The 21238-nt window shown below is 40.7% G+C and overlaps 2 protein-coding genes, 1 non-coding gene and 1 pseudogene across 3 annotated transcripts; 3 read left to right on the top strand and 1 right to left on the bottom strand.

Annotated features, from left to right (window-relative positions):
- Positions 1-4869: 4869 nt before the first annotated feature.
- On the top strand, positions 4870-7296 carry LOC104433720 (zinc transporter 1). Its single transcript, XM_010046568.3, has 3 exons — positions 4870-5721; positions 5840-5989; positions 6887-7296. The coding sequence occupies exons 1-3, from the start codon at positions 5077-5079 to the stop codon at positions 7190-7192; spliced, it is 1101 nt and encodes a 366-aa protein (XP_010044870.1). The 5' UTR covers positions 4870-5076; the 3' UTR covers positions 7193-7296.
- Positions 7297-7543: 247 nt separating this feature from the next.
- On the top strand, positions 7544-9186 carry LOC104433727 (anthocyanidin 3-O-glucosyltransferase 2). The gene has a single exon (XM_010046582.3). It carries the CDS (start codon positions 7716-7718, stop codon positions 9132-9134), a length of 1419 nt encoding a protein of 472 aa, XP_010044884.2. The 5' UTR covers positions 7544-7715; the 3' UTR covers positions 9135-9186.
- A 3944-nt stretch (positions 9187-13130) lies between these two features.
- LOC120289073 lies at positions 13131-13347 on the top strand. Its single transcript, XR_005547022.1, has one exon. It is a non-coding gene; the product is annotated as a small nucleolar RNA U3 (small nucleolar RNA).
- A 1387-nt stretch (positions 13348-14734) lies between these two features.
- On the bottom strand, positions 14735-20056 carry LOC104454393 (annotated as a pseudogene).
- Positions 20057-21238: the final 1182 nt, after the last annotated feature.

Below are 21238 nucleotides of genomic sequence, written 5' to 3'. Positions count from 1 at the left end.
ACTAAAAAATATTTTAATTTTCTAATATTGCTAACATCCACCCATCAAACACAATTTGAATTAAAACGCATTAACTCGAGTTTGAAGAATATTTCAAACAATGTCACAAAATCTTCAATTAAAATGAGCTCAACAAATCCAAGGTGAGGTAGCGCGTGGTGGTGCATGTGATTGCTCTAGCTTCTATTGATAAGAAGATTTCAATATGTTGATTGTCTGACAGCAGTGAATCTAGTGGTAGAGTTGGCTTCTCAAAATGAGAAGTGAAAAGTCAGGTATTGGAGTTGAGTGGCATACACCTTTTGCGGTTGACTTTGCTATTGAGATAGTAATTTAAACGCGATTGATACGGTCGGCGTGGGTGCAGCAAGTGAAATAAGCCAAGCTTTGTTGAGGAAAAAGTTATTGTGTGAGGACATGTCCTTGTTGTGTTGAAAAATACCTTTATAGAAAGAAAAACTCGACTTAATGACGCGTCAGAGGCGTTGTAACACAACTACCATCGCGCTTACTTAGGCAGGAATGATGCACTTGCCCAAACATTGTCAAGTGGCGGGGATGGATTTATTCGCTTGAATGCATGGGTGCAAAGGAGAGAAAAACTGGGAAATTTCTTAAGTGCACCAGGTGTACTAGGATTGCCTCAACTCTAAAACCAAGTTAAATATAAAGTAAAATAGAGAATTGAGAAATTTGTTGTATAATTCGATATATTAAAAAGAGTACATGGAGAGCCTAAATATCTATAGGTAGAGGAAATCAAAGGAAATCAAATCATATATGTAAAATCAAAATAGATATTGAAAATCAGAGAAAAAATTCCTAAATATCTATAAAAAAAAAATTTCAATATCCTAATATTGCTAATGCTTTATTTGTAGAACAAATAAAATGGTGTTTTTTCTTGTCCCACATAAGAAAATTAAGAGTACATAGGCCACTATATCACTGTGGATGTTTTTTTTAACTAATTCATATAAATACAATAGGCCGTGGACTAGACCCCACCATACTTGCGTGCAGGTACATGACAAATTGCACACTTTTCAATTTGTCTTTCTAATGTATCCATTCATTTTGCAACCTTTTTAGAAGAGTTGCTTGTGCTCAAAAGATAGACATAAATACGTCATTTTTTTGGGACTTAATGTTAATCAAGTCTTGTTGAATTTTCTTGAAAAATGATTACGTGACAGTTTTTAATCTATTGTGTAAATAATAATTTATTTTGGATCATAAAAAATTAAATAATAAATAATTATAAATTATTGTGGGGCTCATTCCTTATAGCAAAGCTTAATTTTATTTTAAAAATACAATTTTCTTTTAAATTGTTTCCCTTTGAGAGTTCCTAGAGATATATCAGAATTGTTATCTGGAATTTTGTTGTATTTTGTAGGATTTTTTTTTTCAGTAACCATTAACAATGTTTTGGGGAAAATAATTCATTAAAGATAGTTATCACGCTTCAAAATCTGATTCTATTTCTTCCCAATCCAAAGCATTTTTCCCTACGGTCTCTCCAACTAGAAAACCAATACTTCGATTTTCATTACTATAATTAAATGGTCAACTTTGACGCGTCAAATTAAATTATGTTCTTAATATGAACGGAAAGCACACGATCCACCTTGTCCTTAGGCAACAACGGCGCCACGCGTCGTTAAATTGGGGAAAGTTTCCTCATCGAACTTCGAAATCCGTTTTGTTAAATTTATGTTTCCCATGTAATGGGTTTTAGTTTTGGACTCAAAATATTTTAATCGTTGTATTTCAGCCACAATTCTATGCATAGATTATAGTTCAAATGGCCCACAATTAGTGAAAAGAACGCCCAAGACCAAGAGAAGGGATCTAAACTACTATTAAAAAATTAAAAAAGAAAAGATAAAGCTGATATGTTGGGGAGAAATTATATTAATTTTATTTACATGCGAATGACTGGCTATCTGAGTATTTTTGGACAACAAACTGGCAATATCGTCTAGTGTTTGCTTCAACTACGAAAATGACTTAGAAATTATTTTTAGTAGTTTGGAAACAATTTTTTTTTCTCAAATCGACATGCACTATTTGTAAGGAATGAGGGCTACATGTGCTGTATCATCAGATTTCACATATAGTTTTGTTGAATTATAAATAAGAAAGGTTTTATAAAAAAAAAAATCTGAATAGAATAATCGCAATGCCCCTTTTGTCATTGTGAATGCGTTTGGGAAAAGCTTTCCCAAAGCCCTTTGAGCATCCAAAGTCCTTTAGGCTAAATAGAATGTGTTTGACAAATTTTTTTTAATCGCGTTTCCCAAATGCAGGCCTTTCAAAGGCTAAAAGCTCAAGGCAGGCAAGGGGGTGCCTTCAGCTTTTGCCTTGTGGGCATGCCAACATACTGTTTATCTTCTTTTTTGAGCTACTGTTCATCATCTTCTTCTTCTCCGTTGAACAAGACTGGCATGGTTGTGAGTGGTCATTGGTGAAGGACAAGCGGTCAAGCGACTGTCGACGACCCAACGTGATCTCATGAGGCATGTCCCGAATTTGGGTTGTTGGGTCATTGATCGTGTGACCCACCTCCGGCGACCTAGATCTAGGTTGCGGCGAGGTCACGTGATCTCATTAGGCGCATCCCAGATTTGGGTTGTTGGGTCGGCAATCGTGCGACCCACCTTCAGCGACCCAGATTTGGGTTGCAACGAAGTGGTGCAACCTCTGACGACCCAGTGCGACCTTGCTGGGTGCAACCTAGATTTGGGTCGTGAAGAGGTCACAACCACCTATTGGCGCCTTTACTGAGGGACACGACCCCAGGCGGCCCTCGCCAGTTGTCTCTGGGGGCCACTGAGGTCTTCCAACCTCATATGTCAGTCGTGAGCGATAGATTTCAATCGCCAACAGCTGGCGGCCACCTACTCTCGTTGACCAACTTTTTTATTTTTCCTTTGATGAATTTTTTTTCAACCACAAAAGTCTTTTCTAAATATGATATTTCCAAATATTTTGCTTAAAAATAATTCACAATGGACTTTCATATTACAGTTTAACAAACATAATTAGCATTTTGAAAAATTCCTTTAACTTAAAATCCTTTACATTTTTCCAAATTGTTTTTTCCAAAAGTCCAACCAAACACATCCATTGTATACAATGATTTCTAGGTGGTCCGGATGAGATATATATTTTATTGTAACAAAGATATAATTGCCAGTCATTGACCCAAAAAAGATGAGTTTGGTTTGTTTGGTAAATCGGTATCCGTTCATACCAAGTTTGGAGGCTTTCACTATCAAACTCCTTTGCAATGATGTCATGACATGGGTCAAAGCTCACACTTTAACAATTCTTTGATTAATGATGGTCGAGAAAAAGAAGGATTCAGTGATCTCATGACACACAAGCGTACGCACACGAACACACACATATATATTTATATATATTTTCTGTCGAGGGAGGGATCAACTTGTTCTTCTTCTCCTACTCTGCTCACGGTTGACTTGATATGTACCGATAAATAAAAGCAATCAACACATTTTTTTTTTTTTTTTTTGAAGAGAGGGATCGACTTGCTCGATCTCCTTGAATCTAGTCACGACTGACTTTGTATCTACCGAATCGACATACAAAAACAATTGTGTTCGAGAAATTTGAGAATTCGTACTGCCTACTAACATTCCAATCCACAATATAATTTTCTATCCCATTCTCTAGATCCTACTTTTTTCGGTCACTGTATAGAGCGTGGCTCACTTCAATTTGGACTCACAATATGAAGGGAGGAGATGCTCGCTATGATTTTTGGGTATCTCTGCTTTTCCTTTCTTTTCAAGACCTCATCAACTTATTAATTGAAAAAGCATCAACGCAAAAGATTGACACATAAAGTGTGCTTATTTTACAAAAAAATGAATGATTTGAAAAACATTTCTTAAAAAGGATCACTTGTATTGTCTATTGAAATAAATGAATAAAAAATATCTTCATCATCCATAAAAATATTTAAATATAAATTATTATCGATAATAAAAATACTTTTTACCGTATGATTATTTCATATAATATAAATGATTATTATTTTTTAAATATTTTCGAAAGGAAAGTGCATGGGACTGGAGTTGCATCATTGGAACGAAGATCTAAAGCCCATGACATAAGACAGCATTATCAAATCCTTCCGTACGTACCTCCTTATTAAATTACTCATTTTGCACAGCTTTGATTGCGCATCAAACGTTTGATGATTGTCTTAAACGTCACCCGGCCTCACTCTTCCTCCCTCCTCGAGCTAGTGTTTGAACCCATTCTAGCCCACCATTTTTTACATCAAATAAATGAAAAGAAATTCCTTTTTTTTTTTCGGCCCGCTGGATCAAACCCGCCTCACTACTCCGATCTCACTTCTTTACAATCCAACCCCAGGTAGCTGGACCGAGCAGGAATCGAACACGAGACGCTGTGGTTTTTCGAGTAACATCGATCCATTCATCGCTCATCGAATCTCTCGACACTCAGACGAACACTCTCTACTTCTCTGATTTCTTTGTAAAATGGCAAGCGATTATTAGATCAATTATAAGATCGGGGTACACGCAAAGCGTTGACTTTCAGCAGATCTAAGCCGCGAAACTGGAGCACGACGGTAGTTGGGTTTTGAAATCTGCTGCTCCCTCGGGATCAGTTATGTCGACATTGTTACGACACTCGAACTGCTACAGAAAAATGCCAACTTCAACGTTCTGTCCCTGATACAGATAAATGCCTCCGTGGCGGATATTATAATAATAATTGCATTGAACAGGCAACCATTTCATCACCCAGATGCATACAAAACAGAGTTCCAATCCGTTCTGTCATTTTAAAACTGGCCAGAAGGTGTCCTCATCATTGCTCCATTGGGCAGCGGCAGCAGCAGCAGCAGCACAGAGTCCTTTTCGTGGACGGCTGATGCAACACTGATCCTTATATAGCTCGCGGACATGTCTCGAGCCTCACGCGGCGTTTTCCTTTTCGCTCTCGACAAGCCAGCACGGCGGTCTCTTTTCGCGTCGCGTTCTTCGTCTTCTTGATATCGGGGATCGAATTGCGATGGCGGGCGAGCCGGGTCGGCGTGGCTCGTGTCGGTTCCTGATACTGTGCGTTCTCGTCCTTCTCCCCTCGCTCGTCCTCGGGGACTGCACGTGCGACGGTGCTGCCGGCGGGGGGCGCAACAAGAGGGAGGCGCTCAAGTACAAAGTGGGCGCGATCGCCGCCATCCTCCTCGCAGGCGCGGTCGGCGTGTGCATCCCGCTGCTTGGGAAGGTCGTCCCGGCCCTGCGCCCCGAGAAGGACGTGTTCTTCCTGGTCAAGGCGTTCGCGGCCGGGGTGATCCTCGCGACGGGCCTCATCCACGTCCTCCCCGACGCGTTCGACAGCCTGACGTCGCCGTGCCTCGACGAGAACCCTTGGGGCAAGTTCCCCTTCGCTGGGTTCGTTGCCATGGTCGCCGCGGTCGGGACGCTGATGGTGGACACCTACGCGACCTCCTACTACACGAGGTCCCACTTCAGCAAGGCTCGCCCAGCGGAGAGCGAGGGGGACGAGGAGAGCGACGCCGCTGCCACCGCCGGCGACGATCACGCCGGGCATCTGCACGTGCACACCCACGCGACCCACGGGCACGCCCACGGCTCCGCATATCAGGGTCACGAGCCGGGCACGTCGGAGCTTCTCCGCCATAGAGTCGTATCGCAGGTGACGGGAAATCTTCCAACTTCTTTCAATTCTACAGGTTCTCTCTCCAAAACTTCACACCGAGGATCTGAATGCAAATATGGCGTTTTTCGGGGGGGCGAAATGATAATATAAACAGGTGTTGGAGCTGGGGATCGTGGTGCACTCGGTGATAATAGGGATTTCGCTGGGGACTTCCGGGAGCGCAAAGACGGTGAAGCCATTGATGGCCGCTTTGACTTTCCATCAGTTCTTTGAAGGCATGGGGCTCGGCGGATGCATCACTCAGGTAAGTAAAAACTAATTTCATTTCATTCATTTTGACCTAGCGAGCTTTCCCACCTTTTTTTTTAATCTCTTTTCTTTTTTTTTTTCTATTAATGCCTTGATAATATTTCAAGATTATAATAATTTTGAGCTGGTCAAATTTAACTCGGGCTTTATCCATCGTTAAGAGACCACTTATTTGCACGAACGATATTGAGATGTCATATGGTAAATGCATAGCAATAACTCGAACACAATTCGATTAATTCATGATGTGTGCATGCCTCGTCCGTGGCATCAAACACGACATAACATTTTGTATAGGCAATTTTACCTTTTTATGGGCTTGATGCGTCGTTTCTATGACTTAAGGGGGAAAAAAGGCGTTTGATATAGAATTGAAGAAGAAAATATGGCACTTTTGTCTCCCCAAAAGGCATGTGAACGGTACATGCATCTTTCAAAAGCCCTAAATTTTAATGTGCCACCGACCCAGAAATCAAGGGAAGGTGAAAGGAAATTTCCTGTAAAACCTATGCAATTGTAACTTCGCGCTTTGATTTTTCATCGCACCTAAAAAGTGTTTTTAAGAATACTTAACCTGCATTTCATGATACGATTTAAAAGGGTGGCTTACGAATTGGTGCATTTGGATTCCTCCTGAGGCTTCCGATCTCAATTCAATCTTCCAACTAATTTGCCTGCCTGAGGAAAATAAACTATGGAAAATATTAAGCTACCTGCATCATGTCGAGAGGATGTCGTTGACCTTTTGCCTCCGTTCACATAAAGCGGGTGCGGGTGGGTCCTGGCACAGGAATTATTATTATCATTATTTTTTAAAGAATGAATTATAATTATCATTATTTATACATTGATTAATCAGTCGTTTGATTTTTCCCCTGCTTCTTTTGCAAAGGCCAAGTTCAAGGCAAGAACAACAATAATAATGGCCCTCTTCTTCTCCCTCACTACGCCGGCTGGGATCGCCATCGGTATCGGGATATCCGACACGTACGACGAGAGCAGCCAGAGGGCGCTGATCATCGAGGGTGTCTTCAACGCCGCGTCCGCCGGAATCCTGGTCTACATGGCGCTCGTCGACCTGCTGGCGGCGGACTTCATGAGCGCCAAGGTGCAGGGGAATGGGAGGCTCCAGCTGCTGTGCAATTGCTTCCTCCTGTTCGGTGCTGGTTGTATGGCCTTCTTGGCCAAATGGGCATGAATGAGTCTCAAAACTTTTTTGTTCTACAAAATGTCAATAATAAAAATGGCGTTCAATTCTTTTTTTTTTTTGGTATTTCTCAATTTGGTCCAATGGATTTTCTTGCTCACATAACCGTTTGTATATTCGGTTTTACTTGAATTGTTCGTGTGATATATTTATGTGAAATATAGAGGACCCAATAATAGATAGAATTTTCTATAGAGAAGTTAAGAATAGTTAAGAGGGAAGGTGTAAATGGTAAAATAACACATCATTATTGAAGGTAAAGAACTTGCCACTTAAAATATTCCGAATCGCACTAATGGTACGAAGTAATAATAAAAAAAATAGGGAATATATTTTATTTTCACCATCTGTAAAAACACCTTTAATTATATTCTTCTTTTCCTATTCGCATCATTTTGCGTGCTTTCTTCCTTCCCATTAACTGAGTCCATAAGAGCCTCCGACTCGCTATCATCTTTGCAACCGAGTGAACTCAGTTAGGAAAAGAAGAATTTTCGAAGGCATCATCGTCTTCATGAGTGCTGAATCCGAGCTCGTGTTCATCCCATGTCCGGGCCTCGGCCACTTGGTGTCGATGGTGGAGATGGCCAAGCTCCTCGTCGACCTCGACGATCGGCTCTCCATCACCGTCCTCATCCTGAAGTTCCCCTTCGACTCCGAGATTGATTCCCGGATCGAATCACTCACCGCCTCCGTCGCTGCCCGCATCCGCTTTGTCCTCGTCCCCAGGCGAAGCCACTCCCCGAGGACGTCTCGCCGTGCCTTCATCCATCACTTCATGGAGAACCACAAAGCCGACGTCCGAGAAGCCGTCGCTGAGCTCTCTGCCCGTGGCTCGCCACGGCTCACCGGGCTTGTTGTTGACATGTTCTGCACCACGATGATCGACGTGGCCATCGAGTTCGGCGTCCCTTCCTACATATTCTTCACGTCGGGCGCGGCGTTCCTGGGAGTCATGCTGCACCTCCAGTCTCTCCGAGACGAGCAACACATGGACCCGACCAAGCTAGAGGGCTCCGACGCCAAGCTGGACTTCCCGTGCTTCGTTAACCCACTGCCTGCCGCCAGGTTCTTGCCCTCGGATGTGTTTATAGAAGAAGACTGCCGGATACTATTGGACATCGTCCTAAGGTATAGGGAAACCAAGGGAATTTTGGTAAATACATTCGCTGAGCTGGAACCACGCGCGGTGAAGGCCCTGGCCAGCCTTGGAGAACCTGCGGTGTACTCCGTGGGACCCATATTGAACATCAAGGCTGAGAGCGAAAAGGGTTTCGAGATCCTGGACTGGCTCGACCAGCAGCCAGATGCGTCAGTGGTGTTCCTGTGCTTCGGGAGCAAGGGGAGCTTCGACGAGCACCAGGCAAAAGAGATTGCCCACGCATTGGAGCGGAGCGGGTACCGCTTCCTGTGGTCCCTACGACAGCCACCGGCCAAGGACAAGCTGGAGGCCCCCCGTGACTACGCAGATCCCGCAGAGGTCCTGCCCGAGGGGTTCCTTGATAGGACCGCCAGGGTCGGGAAAGTGATCGGGTGGGCCCCGCAGGTCACGTTCCTGGCCCACCCGGCCATCGGAGGGTTTGTGTCGCACTGTGGGTGGAACTCCATTTTAGAAAGCATATGGTTCGGCGTGCCGATCGCTGTGTGGCCCCAGCATGCAGAGCAACAATTCAACGCGTTCCAATTGGTGGTGGAGCTCGGCCTTGGAGCAGAGATCAAGATGGATCATCGGAGAGATCTCGTCAAAGGTAGTGATGGCGTTGTGACTGCGGACGAAATAGAGGGAGGGATAAGGAAGTTAATGGAGGGTGAGGAGGCTGGGGAGAGGAGGAAGAAGGTGAAGGAGGTGAGCGAGAAGAGTAGGGAGGCTTTGATGGAGGGCGGCTCTTCTTACTTGTCTCTGGCTTGCTTCATTGAGGATGTGTGTAGTTGATGAGCCTTTATTAGCTAGAGAGGGTTGGCTGTGTTAGAATATTTAAATAATAAATCACATATTTATCTAATAGCTTAAGTTTTTAGAATAGTTGGCGATTGGCATACGTATGATATCGAGCCTCACAAAATCTCATATGGTATTAAATTTCCACACTGTACTAGGCAAAAGACCAAACTAAGTTCAAATCTTCCAAACCCCTATTTGCTTCCCCAGTGGTTTCACAAAATTTCATAGGCTGGTAGGTTGAGCACTTTTGGTATTTTGATTCAATGATTACTTGGAGGGCATGTTTTAGGGTTTTTGTGGCAATAGAAACCGTGTTTGATTTTTCTGGTGCGTCTGTGGCTATAATCCATGTTGATTTTCGTCGACCCTTGACGTGTTTTATGGGGAACCAGTCAATTTGGGTTTGGCCCGCGAGCTGTAATCTGCAAGGGTAACGACGAATATAGAAATTGTTCGAGAAGACATCATTTGTAAAACTCCATACGGTAGATTTTCGTATCCTTGCCCCTCCTCGATCTCCGAGTTTGAATGAATTTCATTTTGCTCTCGCTTTCCCCTCTCCCAAGGTTTGTTGTCCTTTTTCTCTCTTGCGTCCATTGCTGTTCACATTCCGGCTTCTGAAAGTTAGGGCCCTCCTTTCTTGCTCGGCGTGCAACGGAGAGGGGAAGAGTAGATAGAATTTCGGAGTAGCAAATTTAGAGAAATTGAGCTTTAGTCGAAAGTGTAAATTTGATTTGACTCCATGTGAAGCGCAAGGGACCCGCATAATCAGTCCCTCCTTGCCCATCGGATGAGACGGTTTTACGAGGAAGGCTGCATCGAACGGTTGATAGAGCGAATCCCATACAGGCCGACATCTTGTAAGATTAATGGAACGCTCAATAGACAGAAATAAAGGCAAAATCTAACACGCTGGAGTTTAAGGGCATGATGCTTGAGAGTGCACAAATAATTCATAGAATATGATCAAACTTAATATAACTAATTGTTACTTCCCGATTGTCTTAATTACAAAAGGGAATATCATTTTCGATATACAAATTGAATATATGTATTGGTGCGACAGAATTAATAATATTTTTATCTGTCATTTTTACATTAAGATCAAGGCGGGATGATTGCATAGCTGTGATCAAAGTGGTGGACTAGTTTTACCATGCATGGCCAGATCGTGACTTTGGACCAAGAATTTTTTTCAATCCTCAATTTGATTTTCCTTATAATGATGCAAACACCTCGTGATCCATCACATCGAGTAAACTTATATGTTTAGTATAAAGTCGAGAAATTGATTTTTTTTTTTAAGTTATTCATTTATCATAGTCAAACATGAGATGAATATAGAAAACTTCCAACAAGAACTAATTTCAAGAAACTGCAAACTAAACAAAACAAAACCCAACAAACAAAAAGGTATAGCTTATAATTATAAGCATGCTCTCATCCTTAAAAACCAAATTTGTCATAGCACGAAAAACAATTAGAGATTGATCACCGGAACTATTAGTAATGGGCATACGTTGGGATCTTCTTATCTAGAAATTGCGGCTTGCAATGCACACCTAGATTCAGCATCCTCAACACTATCGCCATATGAAGAAAACAACAATAACCACATGTTGAACTCCACAAATTGAACACCTTTAAAAAACTCTCATATCTAGATTTAGATTGAAAGAGAAAATCGAACACTTCTTAAAAAACTTCTAGATCTAGATTTATATTAAAAGAGAAAAGCTCCAAATTTAAATCTACACCTAAATTGGGAGATGAGGGTTTCTGTCGAATCTTGGAGAAGTGAAAAAATCATGTCCTGAGCATCCTACTAGATGGATTGGTGATGACTTCTCACAAAATTTTCAGTCAAGCAGATTTATTCACTACGATGAGAGAAAAAAAGCAACAATATTAGCAAAAGAAGAGGCCAAATAAGAAAAAAAAAAGACTATCAAATTAAATCGGGAGAGAAATAAATAAAAAATCAAAATCTAGAAAGAAAAGCAGAGCAAAGCGAGCTGTCAGCTTCAGAACTTGAAGCCTCTTGCGAGGGGAAGGTCCTAAGGGACAATCTATACACCTCTATTTTCTATTGCAGTCATTCTCAGAAATAAGGACTGGCAATCGCTCCATGCACTCAATGAGGAAAAGAACAAATGGCAAAATGGAAGGCCAGTTTTGGAAAATTGGAAGCAGGTGGATTACCAAGAAGAAGTTGGAGGTTTTTCAAAGCAAGCATCGAATAAAGGCCTAATATCCTAAAAAGCCTCAAACTTTACCTCTTGTCTCAATTCTATCATTTCATAAAAATATTTAAACTTTTAGTCACATCTCAATTCTACTATAATTTTTTTTGTCCCATAAAAAATCCCCCAATTTTAGATCTAGTCCCATATTTACCCTAGACTTTTTGTTTCATAAGAAAACCTCAACTTTAGGTTCCATACCAATTCTACCATAAACTTTTTTTTTTTGTCTCATAATAAAATCTCAGCTTTAGGTATAGTTTCAATTTTACTCTCCTTGTTTGTCTCATAATTACTAGCTTCTATTGAGTCCCAAATTTGCTCTCTATTAACCCTTCATCTTAATTGCCCATAGTGATTTTGCGCTTGTTGGGGTCGGAGAGCTTGCTCTCAAGACGCTTGAACAACTCGTGTTTGGAAGTTTTCTGTCTCTTGGTTGTTAATGATAAATTTTGGATGCAAGGTTATGGGGATAGATTTGTGACTCAAGTAAAGGTTTATGGTTTTTTATGACATCGTAAAATTTTTTGGGTAAAATTGGGATAAGACCAAAAGTTGGAGGTTTTTCATAGGACAAAAAAAGTTTAAAATAGAATTGTGACATAACCTAAAATTGAGGGTTTTTTATGAGACAAAAATAGGAGAAGTGAGACTGGATTTAAAGTTGAAAGTTTTTTATGAAACAAAAGATAAAAATTAGGACAAACATTAAAGTTGGAGGGTTTCTAGGGTATTAAGCCTTGTATGGATTGTAAATCAATTTCGTTAAACCAATCGCATGTTAATAATTTGTAAGACTAATGTTGGATCACGTTAGTACTCTTCTTCTATTTAAAGAGGCTTGATCTTATAAAAAAAACTTTAATTTTAGGTTCAGTTACAATTCAAACTTAAATTCTTTTATCTAAACAAAATCCCAATTTTAGTTTCAATTGCCAATTTGCCTCAAGCTTCAACTCTAGTTCCAAATCTATTATTGTTAGCTCTTTGTCCAAAAATTGCCATTAGTTGTCCCTAATTTCTCTAATTTTAACATCGAAGAATGGTTTCTTTTTGTAGATAATTTTCCATGCTACTTTGCTCATGTGAATTTTTTACCAATGTGAAAATGCCATGTCAAATAATTTATGAAGATTTTTGAATGGAGAGTTAATGAATGAAATTTTTTTCATCGTTCACGAAAGTAAATAGGCATATATTGTTGTTAATGATGAAAATATTTTCCGTTTGACTAATTTTTCTTAATGATATAAGCAATAATTTTTCAAAAAATATTCAAAATCAGTCAATTTTCGCAAAACAAATGGACTAAGTTTAGAGCTTTTTGGGGACGGCTATTTTAAAATAATAGATTAGATTCCTTTTTGGTGGCTCTCACCGTCCATCCCATTTAACGTGCTTGGGAAAATCTCTCTCTCCAGCAAGGGGACAAGAAGAGAAGACAATACACGATCACTTCAATTAAAATAATACGAATCCTCCCTTGCCAAGATACTAAACAATTAAAAGACAGAAAAACAAAAGAGAAGGAACCGGTGGAGGGAGAGTTGTAATATTCTTTAAATAAATTTTATATTGATTCTATTTCCATTTTTCCTTAAAGATTTTATTTAATCATATTCCATCCATATCACTTTTCCATTCACGGAGCACACTTGCTAAGTGCGACCTCCAAAAAGTCCCACATTGGAAACTCGCTCAAAGGAAAGTGGGTATATAAAGAAAAGAGTGAGGGTAAGAGGTCACGACCTTACTTGAACAGGATCTGTTCTATAGGCTCGTACCTCTGTGTCCTTGAGACCTAAGGAGACAGGAGCCAAAGTCTGGTGGATGAACCATGGCCGTGCGACCAGAGCGTGATTAACAGCTCCGGCGGGTCCCTTCCGACCCCTCGGAGTGGTAGAGGATCGTTCTCAGTCGGAGTATCCGGCTGGGGTGGTCACACGGCGGTCTGACAGACTCCCCTATCTTTTTTCTCTGATTTTTTATGCTGCGCTCATCCTGCGACATCTGGAGTTGGAGCCTCAGCCCAGGAAAAGCCGGACTCAACGTGAAGAACCCGTAGATGGGGAACTGGAGCTCGCTTGCCACATCGCTCGGCATCGCGCAGAAGATGTCGAGGACAGCCTGGCGAGCTCTGAGGTGAGTCGGGACTTGAGCAGGACTAGGCGAGTACGTTGGGCTTGCAGCCTTCGGTGTAAAGGTTACGGACCTCGCTTGGGTGGGTCTCGGAAATGGGCCGGAACCGGGGGAGATTGATCGAAACGAAAGTGGCCGTGGCCATCGAGTCGGCGAGGCATCGCGTCCGGTCATGAATGGCAAGACCGAGACTCGCGTGGCGGCTTCATGATTAGAGGCGGGTCACTGAGAGGTGCGAGTACACGGAAATCTCTTTCGAGCTGTATAAAACTTCATAGATATTAATTGATTTTTGTACACTTTCTATATCTATTATGATTTTTGTAAATAATAGACATCGCCATAATGAACGGCAGCTCATGGCCGGACCCAGGCGATCTGTTCTTCCAAACCCTAAACCTTATTCCTCCTACAATGATTTAAAAAAATAAAAACCAACTTATTCAAAAGCAAGTACGCTCCATTTCATCTCATCCTTCCGAAAATGGAAGACCCAGACTGCTTTCCCTCAAAGCGGCTGAGTTACTCTTCATTTGTTAGATGAAGCCCTTCAATCGAATTTAGAAATACCCCAAATCAGGTGCTGTGTACCATTCCAACACTACTATGACTTCTCGCGATACGATTTCTAGATTCATATTGTTGGCTTGCCCCCTGGATGGATTTTGGAAGAAGTATACACTGATGTGGCTGGAAAAGCGGGAAAAGTAAAGGAAGTTCAGTTAGAGAATCGAGGAAATGTGCTTTATAAGACGGGAAAAGTAAGAGTTGAACTTGACCTATCAACTCCTCTAAAAACAGGGGCTCTAGTGATGATGGGTGAAAAAAATTTGTGGGTCAAGTTTAAATATGAGCGCCTCCTCTTTTGCTACTCTTGTGGAAAATTAGGGCACTACGCCTCAATTGTGAAGAAGTACCCTATGAAAAAACAGAATGGGCAGAAAATAGGTGGGGAAATTAACGTCCTCACTGGATAATTTTTTTATGGAAAAATAACATCTAACTCTCCATGCTCGGAGTCTTCTAGACCTAATCGAAGCAAAAGAAGGGTAGAAAATACATCATCGCATGAACACGTAAATTATGAGGGATGCGGTAGCTAAACCAGAAGGGGAAACAACCATTATAGTTGCCTTATGATTTAAAATACCAACTTATAAAAGCAAGTAAAGAAAAGTAGTCAAACCAATCTCCTAGCCAAACGAAGGCTCATTGTTTCAGGACACCCTCGATGAAGCAAGCCAAGGACAAGTAAGACGAGCCATCCTCCACCAAAGCCTTCCCACTCATCTCGCTCGTCTCCTTCACCTTCTTGCTCCTCTCCTCGGCCTCATGGCTCTCCATTAACTTCCTTATCCCTCCCTCTATCTCGTCTGCCGTCACGAAGTTGCTCCCTTTGGCAAGATCTTTCCGATAATCCATCTTGATTTGCGCCGCAAGGCCGAGCTCCACCACCAGCTCGAATGTGTTGAGCTGTTGCTCTGCTTACTAGGGCCACATGGTCACAAAATTTGATTAAGAATTTTGATTTTTGAATTTTTCAGTTTTAGGTTCTAAATCGACCAAAAATAAAAATTACTTTTATTCTAGTTATAATTAGATGTAGTTCATTTTTGACATTTGGTTTAAGGATTATCTGAAATCTATGTACACATTCAATTTCTCGATTTATCAAGTCAAAATACGAATTGTCGTTATGAGCCCTAATTAGGGGATTAAAATTGATCCTTCATAACTTGTGAATGGATGATTATTTCTCACTCATTTCCTTAAGATAAGTCCAAATTCGAAATCGATTTTGTGAAATTCACACAAGAACTTATCAATTTGAAGAATTTTATCCTCACAGACATTAGAAAATCAAACAATTAAGCTTCAATCCATAGAGTTTGAATTGACCCATTCATGGCTATGGTTTAATTTCATGAATCTAGGTCTAATTTTAATATTAGGCTTAGATCCATTTTTGACCTAAGCTTGAATACTTCAATTCAAGGTCAATTTGAATAAGATAAATGATTTTACATATGGGTAGCTCATTAGATAGGGCAATTGTGACACTAATTGAGTTCAATTTTAGTTAATTTGCAATCTTGGCCATTGAATTGTAAATTTTACCATTTTAGCCCTTTAGGCCCAATTCAAAGCATTCATGGTTTCGACTCATTGTTTTTTTTCACGATAAGCATTTAATAAGGTCAACAAAAGACCCCTAGATCATGTTCAAAAGATTTGATTAGCTTAATTGTATCTTAATTGGCCAATTTCTTTTTTAAAAAAATAAAATTCATTTTCAATTCGGTCATTTAGGTACCAAATTGCATAAATTTTAGACCCACGGAGGTCCCAAGTGGACAAAGTAGTCGGAACTGGACCAAACTTCAAGAACAGGTCAAAATCCGGTTGAACCAGACCGAATCGGTTTGATCGATCTGATTAGTTCGGCCCTTCCGGTTTCAGGCCCTTTTTGGCCGGTTCATGACCTTCGGCGACCGGTTTTGGAACCCTCTCAATGTCAATTTCACTTATGCACCTTCAATTTCTTGAAATTTTACAAATTGACTCTTGAATTTTATCAAATTGCAAATTAACCCTTAATTAGACATTTTGACGCAATTCTCAATTTTGGCTCGAGTTTTTACAAATCAAATCCACTAGATCAATTACCCAACACCTCAAGATCATGATTAAGCCTTTGAAGTCCATTTTTGACCGTTTTGGATCGAAATTTCGACGTTGAATCGAATCGATGGTCGAAATCGCTTAATATGGAGAGTATATAAGTGAAATTTTCCTTCTATTTGAAGGGGTTTCATTATGCATGAAAATCTCTCTCTCATCAGCTTCTCTCTCTCTCTCTCTCTCTCTCTCTCTCTCAAAATTGTCGTCGGTTTCGCCCCTCATTGGCGGCCACTTGATCGGAGCCATAAGCCGAAAGGTCCTTTAGCTCCTCCTGTCCTCGATCGTTAGCATAGGTTACTGGAGAGGTGGCCATAGCTCCATTCGGCGGCTTCTTGATTGTGGCACTGAAGATCGATAATCAAGTCGGTTTATTCCCCGGTTCAATTAGATCCGCGCTGATTGCCGATCATCCTCCCGAACAAGATCTGGTCCTAGGAGGTTTGTGAAGATCCAATCAAAGTTTCGGTGAAAGTTCTACTCAATCGCGACCGAAATCGAGAAAAACCGCATTAAAATGTAATTTCTCGATCTTGAACCCGTGAAGCGAGGCCGGATTAGCCGATCGGGACTAGGATTCAATATTAGGGATATATGTTGATCATTGATGAATTGTTGAAGTTTGAATTTGAATGATTGTGCTTGATTAGTCTTAAATTTGCAATTTCGTAGCCTTAGGACCGACCTATTATTTTAACCAAAACGAGATCTGAAACAAGCTCATTTCAACTCGAGTCCTCTTAGGATTAGATAATAGACATCTCAAGCTTCGAAATGGTAGGTCGTACCCGCCAATTGAGCCTTTTTTGACCCTCGAAAAATATCTTCGAAGATGAGTGATTCTGCTATAGTTCAGTTAGATTTTCGGTTCTTTTTTTACTCCGAAATGAGACTTTACTAATTTTGTGTAACCTTTTGTGATGATTTTTGAACAGTCTTGTCTTCATAAGTTTTGTTCCAAATCCTTTTCTGCACATCCTGTAATTTTTCCATGATTTTTTGATGTGTTTAACTAGGTCAAATCTACTCAGATCCAAGCCTAGTCAATATGTTCCGTATTGATTTCTGATTTTTTCATTTTTGTACTGATTTTTGTGTTGAGTTATGGAATAACTTTTCTTCATAAGAGTTGCTTATATTAGTGTTGTACATGTTATGTATTTTTTTTTCAAAATTTTTAGATATGTTTAACTAGGTCAAAATTGCTTAAATCTGAACATAGGCCAGTCTATCCTGCATTGGTCCAAATTCTGTTTTGATTAAATTGAGTCCACAAATACACCTACTTTCATGAGAGTTGAAATACATGATACATATGTTCAATTGATGCATGCTTTGTAAAAGTCTTGACGTTAGCAAGTGAGTCAATTGCATGAGTTAAAGTTAAAACGTACTGCATCAGTGCATAGTCTAAATGTACATCACTGTTTTGTCATTTTTTCTGTGATTTGTGCAATCACATTTAGGTTTTGAATCCTTAATAAGAGATGTTCATCATTGCATGTTATGTATGTAGGATTTTTTGTAGGATTTTTGCATGTCTTAAGATGGCTGAAATTGTACACGTTCTGTGAAATCAATGCTGAAATGAAATCTTGCCATTTATGAAACTAAATTTTGAGATAATATCTTCTTGACACTTAAATTACATGTTACAAGATTTGAATACATGTTTGTATCATTGCATTTGAGTGTCATTTTGCATGTTAAAGTTGTGCCACAAGAGCATATGTTCATCAAGAAACTCTCAAGCATTTCATCATGAATCTTGAGTCATCTTATTTTGTTATCGAATTGTATGACATCTTCTCTTTCCGACTTAGGGCTAGATAATTACCTAAATTGTTTTTTTTTTGCATCTAATATTAAGTCACATGTGATCTTTTCATGCTATTTGTGCATTACTTGAATGATTTCGAGATTTATTAATAGATGTTTGTGTTCTGATTTTTAGTTACTGACATGCGCACCTTTTGAAATCTTGATCTTAGAGCACCTAATTGACCTAATTTGCACTCGAGTCCTTTTAGGAAGTCGAAAAGCACACTTAAAAGTTTCCAATGCCATTGATTTCATGCAAATCGTTCATCGTTTGGACCACTTTCCTTTTTATCAAAACTAGATTAGAATTTAGATATGAGATCAAATTCGGACTCGTATTCTAACCCCTGCATAGACAGACCTTAAATATTTTTGTTCCATTTTTTCTATTAAGATTTTGCACTTGGCCTCTTAATAAAACTTGTTTGTCAACATATTGGCTGTGTTATGTGAAAATGTGGTGATTTTTAGACTTGTTTTGATAGGACAAATCCTTTAGATATTAGCTGAGTGTTTTGCTGATTTGACAAATTTATGATATTGACACATTAGGTAAACACAACATATTGTTTAGGTACCGAAAATGCGCTAATAGAAATATTAATGTAACCCAAGTCCCCATACCTAGATATTTGGTTGCATAGGAATCGAGGGAACACTTCCGACCCTCGATTGGATTTTCTAGCTGACTCTTGAAATGAGGCTAGTGGTGACTCTGTTTTATTTCTAGGTTGTTTTAAAACAATTAGATTGTTTAAATAAATTGTCGTAAAGGGTATGGGTTTTGATGAAAATCACCATGGTTTAGCATACTCGATGTAAGAGTACCTCAAGGGATAAAGTGATGCCATCCTTATGGGTGAAGTGTACCATTGAGAGGGCTACCATGGTAAAGGTACCCTTAGATCTAATATCCACACTAGACCTCTTCTCCTGAGGTGTGTTGCCCGTGGGGGTATGGGTTGCGATACTCTGCTGTCACACAGGGTATGAGCTTGGGAGAGCTCATGATCTCACGGAGGGAACTTACGAGAGACTTGACCCGAAAGGCGAGGTGATGACGTCTTTTGGAATGCGAGCCGTGAGAGAACTTTTGTGATCAAGTACCCCTAAACTCGATATTTTCCCTTCCTTTCCTGATGGAGAGGGATCGATGGGCAATGAGATCGGGTTGTGACAACTGGCACCCCAAACCATATGTTCTCTAGGGTAGAGTTCCACCCGCAATGTGACACAAACCCTCCAATGGCTGGGTTGCTCAAGATTGCGACCTGAGGAGCCCAACCGATCACTCTGCCAACCCCGGCTGTCCTGTCTAGGAACCCCTCGGGCAGGACCTCTACCGGATTCGCATAGTCATGGGGGGCTTCTAGCTTGCCCTTTGTAGGTGGCTGACTTAGGGACCACATGAAGCACCACCTGCTCTACTCCAACGCGTGAGCAATCTCCTTCGCCAGTCCTCGTCAAAGCTCCCAAAGCTTCCGAAACATAGGAACAACACAGATGTTTCTGGCTGCTGGTCGAGCCACTCCAAGATCTCGAAACCCTACGAACTGTTATTACCTTCCGTGCCCCTTTTACTCTCAACCTTGATGTTCACTATGGGCCCATGGGGTACACTGCGGGCGCTTTGAGGCCCGCCAGGGCCTCCACGGCATGCGGTTCCAGTTTGGTGAATGTATTTACCAAGATACCTCTTATTTCCCTTATCCGTAGGGTGTGGCTCAAAAGTAGGCGGCCAGCTTCATTTACAAATACTTCGGAGGGCAAGAATTTGGTGGTAGGCAGCAAGTTCTTGAAACACGAGAAGTCTAGCTCGTCGTTTGAGCCCTCAAGCTCAGTCAGGTCCATGTGGTGCTCGTCTTGGAGCGAATGGAGGTGCAATATCAAGCCAAGAGTTGCGGCACTTGATGTGAAGAACACATAGGAAGGGACACCGAGCTCACTGGCCACTTCGATCATCGTGGTGTAGAACATGTCAACAACGAGCCCAGCGAGCCGTGGGGAGCCACATGTGTGGAGGTCAGCCATGGCTTCTCGGACGTCAGCTTTGTGGCTCTCAATGAAGTTAGTGAGGAAGGCCACTCTGGACGGGGCGGCGTGTTGGACGCAAATTGTGCAACCCCAAGATCTCCATAACTAGAACATGAACATGCATAATTGAGTAGAAAGATTAACGCACCTGTTTTGGGATCCATCGAACATAAAGCGGAAGCAGAAAATGGATTACCCACATATCAAAGGGATCCACACATCAAGTCCTTCTCCTTTATTGCCCTCTGTATCACTGGTTCAATGAGGCGGGCCCCCTCATGTTTAGCGTTAGGTAAACGCCCTTTTATGTGAGGATACATGTGAGAATTCGGGTTAGAGGAGAGACTTGAGCATTATTTATAGAGTTTCCAGCCAGACCCCCTCATTACGGGCTAGGCTCAACTCGGCCCCACACTAGCCAACCCCATATTAGACTAATTAAGAAACCTTCTATCTCACCTTAGACCAGCCATGTTTTATGGTAGCTGTAAAAACAGTAAATTACAATATCAATTAATGTAGTCCACATTAGAAAAACTCTTATATTCTTCCACTTGGACTATATTAATTGAAATCGTACCTTATGTGTGGACATTGGTCCAGAGATAATTTTTAATAGTCAATCCTATCCCATAAAGTCTTAAACACTGAATCATGGCGGTAACTGCATGTATACACATAGAGCCTTCCATGGTCACGAATGCTCTTATTTATTGACATGGATTCAATATGGTAGTGTGTCAAATGGATAACATCTCTCATAGAGAGATCTTATTTGTCAGTCACCATTCTCTTACTTTAGTACAAAGGATATAAGATGTCTCAAGATCACAACTTGTAAGCAAAATATCATGTACATAGAGTATGAGAAAAAACGATTTTCCTCCCACTGATCTTGCAGTATATTGAATTACTTTGTTCTCAATTGAACAAGATAACAACACTATGAAACTTTAATAATATTATCTAGAAACTTGCTTAAGACCATGAATTAGAACTTTTCAGTCTACACACAAGTTTACTTGAATCTACTGCAAAATCATCCAGTTGCACTATATAGATTTTGTATTTATTTGATGTAACTTCATATCAAAATAAATTATTAATGCCACGTTCACTCTGAAAGAATATTTAAAAATAGTAGAAAGAAATAATTATTTCTTCACTATAAATTATCCA

The sequence above is a fragment of the Eucalyptus grandis genome, chromosome 1 (assembly GCF_016545825.1).
Source record: "Eucalyptus grandis isolate ANBG69807.140 chromosome 1, ASM1654582v1, whole genome shotgun sequence".
Lineage (NCBI taxonomy): Eukaryota > Viridiplantae > Streptophyta > Magnoliopsida > Myrtales > Myrtaceae > Eucalyptus > Eucalyptus grandis.
Note: the sequence above shows the minus strand (reverse complement) of the source record. Positions and strands in the feature narration are given on the sequence as shown.